Here is a 15,450-nt window from a genome sequence, read left to right as displayed (position 1 = left end):
GACAAAAAAAGGCGATTGTTAAATTTTTTGTGTGACTTTCAAAATATAGTAGCCTAATAAAAAAGCTTACTTTTTGTTTTTGTTTTAATAAACTGAATTTGAAGAAACACTAATGCCAGCGATAAAATATAAAAGATAGCATGTAAAAATATGAAAGGCCAAGCCTGACAAATAATCGTGACAGCTTTGTCAACGCCTATATTTATGCGCAATTCAATCATGTGACCACATGATGGCGCTGAATTCCTGCATTTTCATTTTCCCTGTATTTGTTGAAGGTATGCCTACAACAAGGAAATTGAAATATTTATTCTATATTTTTCAAATAAAATATAAAATGCCATTATATATTATCGTTTTTTTCATACACTGTCCATACCGTGCTCTTAAATGTTATATTTTTGTGATGTCAGGTCGAATTGGTCATGTCACGTGGACCTGCAGAAAACAGATACTAATAAAGGATGACGTCCATGATACAGAAATATAACATTCTCCACTTTCCACTTAATGCTTCTGTCCTAGATTGTAAAGACAGACAATTTAGAACTTGTTGTCTTAAGAGACCCTTTGTCATTTTGTGTGCAATATTCCTTATTGTCCAGGGGTGTGTGGTTGTCTAGTTTCATTCGACCACATGATGGTTCTAAAGGCCAACATGTTTTAATTTCCCTGAGATTAAATAATGTCAAGATGCCAGAAAGGTTAACTATACTGTAACCTTCATGTGTGTTATCATTTATTAATGAAGTGAAAGCTATTTCAAGTTCCATTGCATCTAAAATATCTGCAGGCTTATTTAAATTATTTTTCTAATATCATACATGAAACATGTTATCTGGCAGTATTATGTGGTGCCATTATTTAATTTGCTGCAGTGGCTTTCATTAAAAAAAGTATGATTTTCATGTACATTGCAAGCCTGCTGTAAGTTGTGTGAGGTATGATTGAATATTATAACATTAGGAGGGTGCTACAATATGCAAGTCATTTTAAATTGTAATAATATTTCACAGCGTTACAATTTCACTATACAGAGTATTTGCTTATAGTATCTGTGCCTCATTTGGGTCACAAGACTACAGGGGCCATTCACATTACTCTCTTCTTCTTCTTTTTTTTTTAAAGAGTCGTCCGTCTCTAAGGGTCTTTTGTGTCCAGTCATGCCTTCTGTTTGCCATGACGACCCTATTTTACAGGCTTGGGGTGGTAAATCCTGGGTTTACCAGTGAGAGAAGGAAAGACGGAGAGGAAAACCTACTGTGTTATAATCTGCTTCTTCTCTACTAATAATCAGATTCATAGTTTATGCTCCAAGGCTTTCAGCGAACACACTTGAAAATATGGCAGATCCAGCCAGTCAGCTAACACTCTCACAAGAGAACAATCTGTTAAACCTCTTGCACAAAGCCGCTGAGGAACTGAGTGGAGTTTTACATTCAGCGAAAGCAAGAGAAGACACAGGCCATAGAGATTCAGCTAGACTTCACACAAGGCTTTTCCAGGTCCTCAGGACATTTTGTGAGGTTCACACCCAAAGAGTGTGTGTACTGAGAGAGGTTCTTTGCGGTACAGCAAGCACTCTCACCGGGCATAGGATGTGCTCTAATTTGGTACACACACTCCCAGACACAGAGTCTCAAGAGAAAACAGCTGATGTGGGTAAGTGCTTTATGAGAGGCTTGGGAACTTTGGAATCTGTGTGTGTGTGTGTGTGTGTCTTGCGTTGTCGGAAAGCTTTATTGGCATGACTGATGGAGTTCTACATTGCTGAAGCATTCATAGTGCATTTAATAATAAAAAATATATATAAAATAGGGCCTAACTAAAATAAAAGAATGTAAAAAAGTTCAAAAATTGCAAAAAGTATAATACAAGGCTGTTCCCTCAAGTAATAATTATGGTTTTGTTTCCACAAATATTGCAAGGGCTCTCGGAATATGACAAGCTGAAATGTAATTGGCTCACTTGAAAATCTACATTAGATTTTTTTTTGTTAAAAACTTAATTAGGCTACTTTTATTCTGCAAGGAAACATTAATGCGTTAACAACATTTATAATGTTAACATATTTCTATTTCAAATAAATTATGTTCTTTTGTATCCTGAAATCTAAAGTATCCTAAAAATATATATATCACTGTTTCCACAAAAATATTAAGCAACACAACTGTTGTCAACATTGATGTAAGAAAGGTTTCTTGATCAGCAAATCAGCATTTTAGAATGATTTCTGATGGATCATGTGACACTAAAGACTTAAGTATTTTGCCATTACAGGAATAAATCACTTTTTAAAATATATTACATTAGAAAACAGTTCATTATTATATTTCACAATATTACTGTTTTTACTTGATCATAAGAGTTTTCTTTCAAAAACAATAAAAGACCCCAAACTTTTGAGCTGTTAATTTTAGTTCATTTGTAATTAAAGGATCATTTTTCATAGAGGAGAACTTTTGGGACAATAGATACACCTCCTCTTTGATCCTTTGGACATGGCCCTAAATATCCACTCTTTTAAAATATCTAGATATTATTTCTTGCACCATTTTACTTTCTGATCTAGGCCTTTTATTGAATTTGTACACTTGTTTTGTCTATTTGATGCAGGGTAAAGGAATAGACAAAAATTGTGCAATAATCTTTCATATGAACACAATCATGACAATACTGAGTATATTGTGTATTTTTAGATGCTTCCTATGGATCCCACTTTTACCAAGACCACGTGACTGATGTCATTCTTAATGTCCTGGAAGATGTCCACGTCATTGTAAACCAGTTCATTGTAATGAGCAAGAGACTTGACACTGGTATTGCTTATCTTACTGAAGTCAGTGAAGAGAGAGGTGATCTTACTGGTACTGGACCTCTGGATACTGCAGACCACATAAAACCAGAATCATGTGACATCAGTATTCCAGTGGACCAGCATCTTGAAGACCACTGGCTTGCAAATGTGCAGTCAACAAGGCTTTCAGATTCAGTGAAGCGCTGTAATGTGTGTATGGATGACAGAAACAAGAGTGAAAAGAGCTCACGTGAGGAAATAAGAGTACACTCACCTTATAAAACTATGGTGACTGACTGCAAAAACTCTCTGAACATGAATGGTGAGGTGGAGGAAGAAAAAGAGCAAGAGGAGAAAGAGAAAAGCAGTGGAGAAGGCTGTGAAAGATTGAAGCGTACAGTGGTAACTGTTGGGTAAGTCTATATTAGTAATATGGGGCAGGTGTGGAGTAATGATGTTTCACAAGTGCTGTTGATTGGTCCAACAGCATCCAAACAATAATACAATCCTTTCCATTATTCTTTTTAAAACAGTATTGTGCTAGTGAGATAATATTTCACACAACAAATTAATTAATACTTACAAATTAATTAATGTCTAGAGAATCCTACTTTCTTTATAATCTATAGGCGTACAATCTGTCAAAGGAAAAAAAGGACGAAACAAAAACATTTTGGTTCATTTTAATTTTGTGAATTTCTTAAAAGGGGTAGGCTACTATGCCCTTTTACGAAGTCTTGATTTTGTTTTTGGGGTGCACTATAATATCCATTCATGCTTGATTGTTCAAGAAACACTTTCTTTTTTACATATTTTACATTTTTACTGGCACGAACGTGCCATGTAGTCATACCTGTCAACATTTGGGTACCAAAATACAGGAGACCTGGGGGGGGTTTCAGTTCACCCACATGCGGTTTCATGTCATCAGATACATTACACACCCCATCGCCAAATCATAGAAAAATTCAGTTAAGACAGTTGTATTCATCTTAACAATACACAACAAATCAATATACAGAAAAACAGATTTCTAAAATAAGGTATAGGCCACAAATCTATGAGTAGGCTACAGTTTTCAAAACTGAACAGGTGATGTGTAATATTCAGTTACTGTAAGAAACTGTTCCAGCGGGTGGAGTTTACTGGTACTGAATATTACTCATCTCCTGTGTATACTCCATTAACTGGGACAGATTTTCACTGGAACTGAATATTACATCCAAATATTGTTATGTAATCAATCAGCATATTGTTGTGTAACTTCACCTATTGGAACAGTATTTCACAATTTTTCACAGGAACTGAATATTACAAACAACTACTGCGAAAGAACGATTTACAAAACAACGATTGCAAAAGCGTGCACGGATTATGAATTTGTTCACTGTTACCGTTGTACCTAACGTAGTTTTTTTTTTTTCTGTATAGTTCTCTATTTTGTTAATAGATTTTGCATTCTATTTTGTCTTTCTCGTGTGTCCCTATTTTTGTTGTGTCCCTTTTAAACCACGGGGCGAAATGGGTACGGATTGAAAAACCAAAGCAACTGTAGGCCTACGGTTTACAGATCTGAGCACAGCTGAGACTTGTTCTCTTGTACTTTTGGCGTAGGATATTTATTTCCGTCAAGGTTAGGCTGCGATGTCAAATGTATTCCCAGGAATGAGTGATGCGCTTTCCGCTTTTAAAGTTTTATAAAATAAGTAGCCTAAGATATGGCTTGAATGGTTTAAAAGCATTAGCAAGAATAAAAGCGCATCATTATAATGTAACGCCATGCAGCCAAAGGATGACAGAAAAAAACGGATGCTGCGTTAATTGCGTTAAATATTTACTTAACATGGAGTCACTCTTTTCCCATTTCTACCAGTAACACTTATTCAACTTCCCGCGTCTACTAACGTTACCTGCGCAGATATCGACGGCACAACTGGGTTGTAGGTTGCCAGGTTGAGCTCACAAATGGGTTGAAATTTGTATGATGTGTTGCGCGAGTAGGATGGGTTTCATACAAGATCTGGCAACTGGACAACCTTGGAATAATATATTGATGTGATTATTTATATAACAACGTTTGAGCCATACAAATAACGGGAGTTTCACGGGAGAAATAACAAAACGGGAGGGGGCGGGAGATGGGTGTGAAATACGGGAGACTCCCGGGGAAAACGGGAGTGTTGACAGGTGTGCATGTAGTTCCGGTTTCGATGAAGCCCCTCCTTCTGAAATAGGAAATGTGCTGTGATTGGTTAGCTGGCCTAGTGATTGGCACTGCTTAGCGCTTGTTCGGGAAATGTCCCGCCCCTTCATAACTGCGAGCTCTGACTATTATCATTAAGAATGGCGTCAATTTCAAACCAATTGGAAGCCTGATTCAGACTTAATGTAAGCAAACAAGAGGATTGTCCAGAACGGTTTTCATGCATGGACTTTGCAAACTCTGATTTTCACAGGACGTTTATGTTTAGTGGTATGTTTGTTTGTTTTTTGTAAATTTCTTAAACATTTTAGATACCATGTTAATGTTATACACTATTTAATCATGACATTTGTCGGAAAACTATAGTAATACAAACAGTAATCGATCACAAAACCAAGGTCAATTTTCCTAAGGGGCGGTGAACAATCTTACAAAAGAGAGCTTACAAAAGCTACAGTAAGAACTAGGCTACAGCAATACTGTAATGTTGGCTAACTTGGCTATAGCAGGCAAGTGGAGCCAAACAGGTTCTGGAAGCTGTTGTCCATAAAATGTGCAGCACACAGATGGTTAAAAAAAAATGTAACCACTCTTAAATTCGTCAGCCAGGCCTTGTCCCCTTTTTTGTTTATTCTGTGGGCGGGATTATTTAAATGAGTAACATTGTTACTTCATAACGCCCCAAAAAACTCAATGTAATCCAAATGAGCCTTCCCTTGTAGTTCTTGGAAAGTGAATTATGTTAAATAAAAAATGGATTTTGAGCTTCTTGCAGATCTTTTTTGTGCTGAAACAGCAACATTACACACACATACACACATAAAGTTGAAAAAGTAAAAAAGAATATTAAGACCCCTTTAAAATGCTATATTGCAGTCATCTTGGACTTAAACTGACACCCAGCGTGGTTTAAAGCATAATTGCAAAAGCAATCATTTTCTGTTACCAGTGTCATTGTAGAAATACGCTGGTCATTCAAGCATTATTCATTTATTTTGTGAGCAAAAGTGTCCAATAGCATGTTGGTTACTGAGATAAAGCAAGAACTATACAACGGTCATGTGATCTCAACATGGTGGCTCCCATGAGGCCACCTGCTCTATATCAAATAAATCAGCTTTTATTAGGCCACTGATATGACTGGATGATCACATGATGTGTGTGAACATGATTTCAAAAATACTATTCATTTCCTTATGCGTACATTTATTAATGAGGAAATAATACTGAATCCAGCATTAACAAGTGTGTTTTGGTAACATGCAGGCTTGCAGACAGAGCCAGATCTTCAGAGTCTCCCAGAGTCTGCTATATAACCGCCCCATCAGACGTTGTGAACATCTTGTCCTGTGAGGTGGTTGATGGTCTGAGTTCTCTCATGGTGTCAGGATCAGAGGAGCTAGTCAGCACTGTTTTCCGCATACAAAACTCCAGCCATGTCAAATGTCCTTTCCCACTCACCATAGCAGTGCCGTTCCAGGCGAGTTACCGTGGGAACTACAGAGAGATCACCGTGAAAGTGGTGGATCCAGAGCAAAGAGTTAGCTGTATCACACCTACATCTACTGAAGGCTTCTATGGAGGACAAAGGGTCTGTAATAAAGCCCATTTTCTGTTTTATTTGACTTGTGTTGGAAAAAGCTTAAAACATAGGTCATTATCCAAGCGTTATACAGTATACTACCATTATATTTTCATAGATTTTTGCTGTGCAGCAAGGTTGGTCTTATTTTTAGGTGTACAATTATTGCTTATGATATTTGTGTAAGTATGATGGCACTGTCTTTTCCACAGGGTTGGTTTGCAGTGGTGCGGGTGTACTCTCTGGGTGTGTTTGCGGTTCTGTCCCGTTTGAGGGCGGAGAGTTTTACGGTCCCTAGGACAGGACTGTCTCACAAGCTCAGTGTGGACTCCAGAATATGCCTCGACTACTTGCCTGGATCCTTCACCGCACCAGTTGTCGCTCAAGTGACGGTACATTCAGAATTTATTTTCAATCAGGCTGAATCACAAAATAACAGATCTATTAGGTAAGATGATTTAAAAAAAAAAAAAAAGTTTTGTAAGAATAAAATGCTCTTAAAGATAGCTGGTTATGAAAATTGTATAATGTACTACAAAGAAGCTACTTGTAAAGCCACCTTTGGTAACACTTTATAATAACTTTCATTAATAAATCATTAACAAACATTATAACGTTTAACAGATCATTAGTTAATATATATTTACATAGCTAGAAATATGAGAGAATGTGCTTGTTAATGTTTACTTATTAAACATTACATGTTGATTGATTAACAGGTCATTATTTAAAGTAAATTAAAATGCTTACAAATGTCATTAAATTTCAGGTCATATATTACCTAATACACTTCTTTTTTTCTTTTTTTTTTACAAAAGTACAAATGCAAAAAGGCGTTTGGCAGCTATGAGTTATCTGGATGTTCAACAGAAAACTGAACAATATAAGAATGACCGGTCACACTTTAAATTACGTGTCTTTAACTGTGTACTTACGTCAAAAATAATGTTTATAAAAACTGTTTATATTACATTGTTTTGATAAATGAAAATTTGATAAAAGTGCTTTCTTGAAAAAAATAAAATAAAATTGTATCTTGCTGATGTATGATTCAATGACTATCATGTTTAAGGAAATATAAGTGTTGAGGCAATATAAACATGTTTTGCACCCAAATTACAATTATATGGTCTTTTTGGAAACTTAACCCTTTACACAAACGTTGTTACAGTAGCTAAAAGTCCAATGCCCATAAAGGTACTATGTGATTAATAGTAAACATTTACAAATGATGAGTAGTTTCAACTTTAGATTGGGTACTGCAAAAACATGAACACATAATTAATCAATTATTTGTAAAGATGTGTAGCCTAAATAGGGTGAATTCAGGTCATTTGGAACACTTTGCCATTGAGATGACTAGGAAAAAGTGTCTTAATACTAAATTATTAGTAAACGTTTAGAAACATCTACAAATAATGAATAGTTTCAAATAGATTGGGTACTGGCAAAAAATAATTAATGAATGATTTGTTAAAAAAAAAAACAAAAAAAAACGACAACTAATGAAGACCAAACCTATTAATTTTACAGACTGTGGTTATGTGTTAATTAATAAAATGATAACATAAATAGTGCTTAAAATGACTAATTAAACTTTTTTTCACAAAATTTGTAAATGTAAGGTTACATATTAGGTAATACATGAATCAAAGTTTTATATTAAATAATGATCTGTTAATAATAAGTTTTAAACATTAACAAGCATGTTATCTCATAGCTATTTGAATATATATTAACTAATAATCCGTTAAGCATTATATAATGTTTGTTAATGATTTAGTAATGAAGCTTTTAAAAATTGTAAACCATCAGACGAAATCATTTGTAAAAAAAAAAAAAAAAGTGCTTGGTCATATGAATTGAAAGTTTAATGACATTTAAAGTTTTCATTAAATAATGATCTGTTAATGATTATGTAATGTTCATTAGTTAACACTGACTAGCAGCACATTATCTCATTTTTCTAGTTATGTATATATTAAAGGGTTAGTTCACCCAAAAATTTAAATTCTGTCAGTAATTACTCACCCTCATGTCGTTCCAAACTCGTAACACCTTCGTTCATCTTCGGAACACAAATTAAGATCTTTTTGATGAAATTCCGAGAGCTTTCTGACCGCCTTTCCACTGTCTCCGACATTTGCGTACAAATGTCACGTTTCGTGGCAGTTGCACTGAACTTTCTAATTCGTCATGAAGCGACTCTCCACTTATTTACCATGATAAAATAAATGTATGATGAATATATCCACACAAAACAAATTATCGCCAATATGCTTGAATAAAAAGCATAGTAGGTTTTCTGGGGCTAATCAACCCAAAACATTTTTTTTGAATAATTATAAAACAAAGATTTTGCACATAATTATTCATAACCAGAAAATTTACTGAGAGAGGGTCTGAAGAATAATGTTTAGTGGAAAATATTGTTAATATTTTCACCTAAGTGCATACTGTGTATAGAAGCTTTTCTTTGTCTCCTTAGGTACAGCCAGTGGATGCCTTTGTTTTATCCTCTCTTAAATCCAAAAATGATTCCTACCACACTGCTCTCACATCAACCCCCTTACTTTACATAAGCCATCCATCAACCCTGAAACTCAGACGACCTTTGACTCTTATCCTGCCATGTCCTCCTATCTCTGAGAAGAGAAGAGCTGGAGAAGATACTGACAGACCCACTCTTATATCAGGCACTTTCTCACCACAGCAGATTAGGTAAAGTTACATTCTAAACTGCACTGTAAAACCTTTTTTTCAAAGTTGCAAGTAAAACAAAGATTACTGGAGTCTGTTTGACAAGAAAATTATATTTTTAAAGCTACACTGTGTAGGATTTTCTCCCATCTAGCGGTGAAATTGTTTATGACTACCAACTGAATATTACTTTCTAGCCCCTCCCATTCCGAGGTCTTTTTAACTCCTATGGTGGCCGTATTATTTCAAATCTGCCGGCAGTCGCGAGTAATCTCCCCCTCGCATTCGTCACGGTGCCACTGAGTGTCAAAACGCGAAAGGCGAAGCTTGAATTTCCAGTTATGTCCCTCTTTGGCTAATGTATTTTCAAGATGGAGGCGCAACATGGCTGCCGCCATTCAAGCGACTCGCTCGTATGTATTCTAAATGGCAGATTCTACGCTTACGAGAATACTTGATTAGTTGGTAGAAGTAATTACACATTAATGAGCACATATCATTTGAACAAAGTGTTTTTTGCTAAGAATCAACTTAAAAAAATTACACAGTGTAGCTTTAAGTCTTTCTACTTAAAAAAAATGATTGTTTAATTGAATTGCTGTTTCGTTGTAATCATTTGTGAAATTTACCAGCAAAATCTAAGTGAAAATTGTTCACTTAAAAGTAAATCCTACACATTTTTTTTGTCAGTGTGGAGAGTGGAGATATATTTAAATTAGTAAAGAAATATAAATAAGTGTTTTTCCCCTCTGCTTCAGAGTTGATGGTGCCTCAGTAAAGACTCATAAAGAGTGTAAAGAGCAGCTGGCAGTGCTGGGCAGAATACAGAACCGTTGGAAGGTTCTGGATAAAGTCAGTGTAAAGAACTTACAGAACAGCTTGGTCTGTTTTGAGCTACCAGAGAGCTACGAAAGGTACTGAGTGACCAAAATCAATCTGTGCGAATGTAATATACAAATATTTAAAAAAGAAAACAAACTAAAAAAGGTCACACTTTAGTTCAGGGTCCAATTCTCACTATTAACTAACTATTAACTATTAATTTTGCCTCGATAAACTCCTAATTACTGCTTATTAATAGTTAGTAAGGTATAATATGAAGTTTGTTTTAAGTTTGTATTAAGTTTGTAATGCTTTGTCTAGAATTTAAACCCAGACTAAATGCCACAAGAATTATTTTAGGGAGGGGGAACCACCGGCTTTGATCTGTGCAAGTCAAAATATTCAGTAAGGCAAGCAATTGATGCAAAAGTAAGAGTAATAACTTTTATTTTATATACTAGTATAATTAGGTATTGGATTAAGGATTAAAGGATGTAGAATATGGTCATGCAGAGTAAGGCATTAATATGTGCTTTTTAAGTACTAATAAACAGTCAATATGTAGAAATTTGCACTCTAAGCAACTAGTTCATAGTGAGAATTGGACCTTAAAGTGTTACCACTAAAAAAACCCTATTGCCCTCTCACCTTTAAAACCTTGCTCTGCCCTCAGGTTAATAGTCCTTCGCATTCAGTCCTCTGTAAAATCTTCCTACCTGACTTCCTTAGTTGAAGAACTGGAAGAAGCTGTAAAGATCTTCTCAGTCACAGTTGTGCTCCATCACGAGCGTCTGGACCCCAGCAGCGTGGTTGTGGCCACCCTGCCCAGCAGAGATGTTAGTGCTGCGCTGTGTGAACTCCAGGCCCTGGGTTACTGTGGTCCCCCAGAGCCCTCGTCTGAACTCTCCATGAGGGAGGGAGAACAGCTGCTGCTCCGGTTCAGTGGGAATATTACCTGCAATGGTAGATTAAACAAATCTTGTGCTATTTCAGAGTAACCCATGCACATTCCATACTTTCTATATTAATTAGGTATTTATTTCTGATTAGGCTGTTTAATCAGTCCATTTTCATAATCTGAATCATCATGCATCATGCCCATTTAAAAAAATATTATAATATTAAATATTATTTTAATGCATCTTTGCTGTATATAGGTATTAATTTCACTTATTTTATCTCACCCAAGGCATCGAGTGAGTCAGGCCTTTCACTGTTACATTTGTTAGAATGTTAGCTTATCCACCATATGTGTACTTGTTTCTGTGTGTGTCTGTTGGAGATCCCATAGGTAATGAACAAACAGATTCACACATAATCACATTCCACAACCAAAGAAGAAACCGGCTGCATTTGAGATTGAAAGAAGTGGACCCCTTCGGCAATTACAGCTCTCTTCACTACAAAGGCGTAATCAGTTTATTCAAGGTCACCAAAGGTCAGCTGGTGTGGAATGGTGACAGGGCAGCCGTGTCTAAGGACTGTCCTCTAGAAGAGCCTGTCTGCCGGATGACGCTCACTCTGCCAAAGGTAAAGACTTTTAGGCCTAGTCCACACGGACACGGGTATTTTTATAACCGGAGTTTTTCCTCCTGCGTTTATAAAAAAAATCCCGTCCACACATGCTCGGTTTAAAAGAAATCTCCGCTATCGCTATGATTGTTACACGCTATCAAGCGCTGTCAAGAGCATGCCACACCAGCAGGCGGCGATCGTAAAGCTACGTTGGCCAATCAGAAGCCTGAATCAGAAGCAAAAACCCCGGTTTTACTGTCTACACCATAGATATCATATAAAGGCTAGATGTCTCGTCCGCGCTGCTGGCCAATGGAGGTCGACGTCCGCACACGGCGGCCATCTTACCACAGGGTGCTCACTTACTCGTAACATGGTGCATGTACTTTTAAATAACCATAACTTGCTCAATTTTCTACCGATTTTCAAACGGTTTGGTTTGTTATTAACGTCAGAGATGTAGCTATGAAACTGCATACATATGAATAATTATACAAATGGACTTCCATATGAAAGAATTATAGCCACGGTAATGACGTTTGTAAGAAACCAAACCGTTTGTAAATCCGTCAAGATTTCACCGAGATAAGAGGATTTGTGTGCGTGCTGCTCACTTACCTTAATTCACAGAGCCCTGTGGTAAGATGGCCGCCGGTGATGCCGGAAGTGACTCCGCCTTAAGACGTCTAGCCTTTATATGATATCTATGGTCTACACGACAACACTGCAACCTGTGTTTCTGAAAATCCTCACCCTGGCAGGGGTTTTAAAAATTCGGTTTCAGTGACCTGATACTGCGTTTCGTATGGACGAACCGCGCAAAAAAAGTCACGGTTATAAAAATACCCGTGTCCGTGTGGACAAGGCCTTATTCTTAAGCCCAACTGCACAGACAGACCAAGGCAGGCAATCATCAGATTACAGTACGTCAGAAATGTGTGACAGAAATGAAACTAGCGTGTATGTGTATATATATATATATATATATATATATATATATACATACATATACATATTTACATAGATACATATATACATACAGCCAGCAGTACCAATCAAAGGTTTGGAAACATTACTATTTTTAAAGTTTTTGAAAAAAGTCTCTTATGCTCATTAAAGCCTGCATTTATTTGATAAAAATACAGAAATACAAAATATTTCACAATATTACTCTTTTTTTTTAAACAGTAATTATTGTGAAATATTATAACAATTTAAAATAAGTTTTCTTTTTAATATACTTTAATATAATTAACATTACTCCAGTCTTCAGGGTCACATGATCCTTCAGAAATCATTCTGATACACTGATTTATTATCAATGTTGGAAACGGTTGTGCTGCGTAATATTTTTTATAACCTGTGATACTTTTTCAGGATTCTTTGATGAATAAAAAGATGATGTTAAAAAAGACCTGCATTTATTTAAAATATAAATCTTTTGTTACAATATACACTAGAGTTCAAAAGTTTGGGGTCAGTAATTTCTTTTTCTTTTTCACACATATATACAAACTTTTCATGTTAGATGTTATTAATCGATTTGACAGCACTAATAAAAAAATTAGCCTAAGTCATGTTTTCTGAAAAAAAGTTATCAAAATGAAACAAGTTTATGCTTAAAACAAGAAAATATCTGCAAATGAAAAAATAAATGTAAATATCTGTCAAATATACAGTATTATCTGTTAAAGAAAAATAAACTTAATTCAATATTTGTTCTTTTTTTAAGCATAAACTGAATTTTTATACATTTGTCAGAAAACAAGCCCTCTCTCCAAATTTTTTTGATATTTGTACTGGCAAACGAGTCAAAAAATAATCACTTTTTGAAACGGTTTGTAAGTCGTTGTTGTTGTTGATTGTTTGTTACTTAGAGTGCAAGAACAGTCTGTCAGCCTGTGAGTGTGAAAGCAATACAGCACAGTCAAACAGGTTTGTGAAATCTACTGCACCATTTGTTTATTTTGTGCACTCCAGCTCTCTCTTCTATTTTCCCTCCATTTTGGTTTGCTAAGATCTTTCTCAGATTTTCATCCTCCTGGATTTCTATCATTTAAAAATGACAGAAGAAGTGAGAAGGCTGTGAAGGTGTTCTGTGCACCTGTGGACACACGCATGCTAACAGTGTTTGTCTTCCAGACCCTCTCTCAGATGAGCTGTTATCGTGGCTTTGTGACGAGCTCACTGAAGACGACGCAGCGCTTCTCTTTACGTCTCTCCATCTCCGTCGCTCTGCTGTCCAGATCGCTCGACTCCGTGCACCACGCAGCCTCTCGAAACAGGCCTTTCACATTCTGACGGCGTGGAGGCGGGGCCTTCCTTCCTCATCTCCGAAATGCCCCGTGCTGGCCCACTGCTTGACCCGCGCAGGGAGGCCTGACCTTACCAGAGAGCTACTGCTCAGGGAAGCTGCAGATTACAAAATAGAGAGAAAAGCGAGATGACACTGAATATGCCTTTATTACATCAGAAATGTGTGGGCGGTTGTATTATAGTAGTGAGTTGACAGTAAGAAATTACAGTACTGTGCAAAAGTTTTAGGCAGGTGTGAAAAAATGCTGTGAAGTAAGAATGCTTTCAAAAATAGACATGTTAATAGATTATATTTATCAATTAACTAAATGCAAAGTGAGTGACCAGAAGAAGAATCTACATCAAATCCATATTTGGTGTGACCACCCTTTGCCTTCAAAACAGCATCAATTCTTCTAGGTACACTTGCACACAGTTTTTGAAGGAACTCGGCAGGTAGGTTGGCCCAAACATCTTGGAGAACTAACCACAGTTCTTCTGTGGATTTAGGCAGCCTCAGTTGCTTCATGTAATCCCAGACAGACTCGATGATGTTGAGATCAGGGCTCTGTGGGGGCCATACCATCACTTCCAGGACTCCTTGTTCTTTTTCACGCTGAAGATAGTTCTTAAAGGGTTAGTTCACCCAAAAATGAAAATTCTGTCAGTAATTACTCACCCTCATGTTGTTCCAACCCCGTAAGACCTTCGTTCATCTTCCGAACACAAATTAAGATATTTTTGATGAAATCTGAGCGCTGGCTCACTCCTTCATAGACTTCTAGCTGACCGAAACTTGCTGGCCCAGAAAATGTATTAAAGAGATCGTTAATATAGTCCAAGTGACTACAGTGGCTCAATCTTAAGTATATCAAGCGACGAGAATACTTTTTGTGCGCAAAAAACAACAAAAATATCGACTTTATTCCACTATTCATTTCCTTCTATCTGGGCCTCGAGATAGATCACGTAGTGTTTTTACGTCGTTATTTTTGTTGTTTTTTGCGCACAAAAAGTATTCTCGTCGCTTGATATACTTAAGATTGAGCCACTGTAGTCACTTGGACTATGTTAACGATTTTTGGGTGAACTAACCCTTTAATGACTTTCGCTGTATGTTTGGGGTCGTTGTCATGCTGCAGAATACATTTGTAGCCAATCAGATGCCTCCCTGATGGTATTGCATGATGGATAAGTATCTGCCTGTACTTCTCAGCATTGAGGAGACCATTAATTCTGACCAAATCCCCAACCCCATTTGCAGAAATGCAGCCCCAAACTTGCAAGGCACCTCCACCAAGCTTCACTGTTGCCCGCAGACACTCATTCGTGTACCGCTCTCCGGCCCTTCGGCGAACAAACTGCCTTCTGCTACAGCCAAATATTTCAAATTTTGACTCATCAGTCCAGAGCACCTGCTGCCATTTTTCTGCACCCCAGTTCCTGTGTTTTCGTGCATAGTTGAGTCGCTTTGGCCTTGTTTCCACGTCGGAGGTATGGCTTTTTGGCCGCAAGTCTTCCATGAAGGCCACTTCT

The 15,450-nt window shown here is 36.7% G+C and overlaps 1 protein-coding gene across 1 annotated transcript; it reads left to right on the top strand.

Annotated features, from left to right (window-relative positions):
- Positions 1–1,343: 1,343 nt before the first annotated feature.
- Positions 1,344–14,735, top strand: dthd1 (death domain containing 1; the record flags this gene model as incomplete). The annotated part of the gene is made up of 10 exons (XM_084404331.1): positions 1,344–1,662; positions 2,700–3,210; positions 6,267–6,591; positions 6,795–6,974; positions 9,071–9,303; positions 10,041–10,196; positions 10,778–11,067; positions 11,396–11,634; positions 13,497–13,554; positions 13,762–14,735. The coding sequence occupies 10 exons, from the start codon at positions 1,344–1,346 to the stop codon at positions 14,064–14,066; spliced, it is 2,616 nt and encodes an 871-aa protein (XP_084260457.1). The 3' UTR covers positions 14,067–14,735.
- Positions 14,736–15,450: the final 715 nt, after the last annotated feature.

This window comes from Rutilus rutilus (assembly GCF_951802725.1).
Source record: "Rutilus rutilus genome assembly, chromosome: 3".
Lineage (NCBI taxonomy): Eukaryota > Metazoa > Chordata > Actinopteri > Cypriniformes > Leuciscidae > Rutilus > Rutilus rutilus.
Note: the sequence above shows the minus strand (reverse complement) of the source record. Positions and strands in the feature narration are given on the sequence as shown.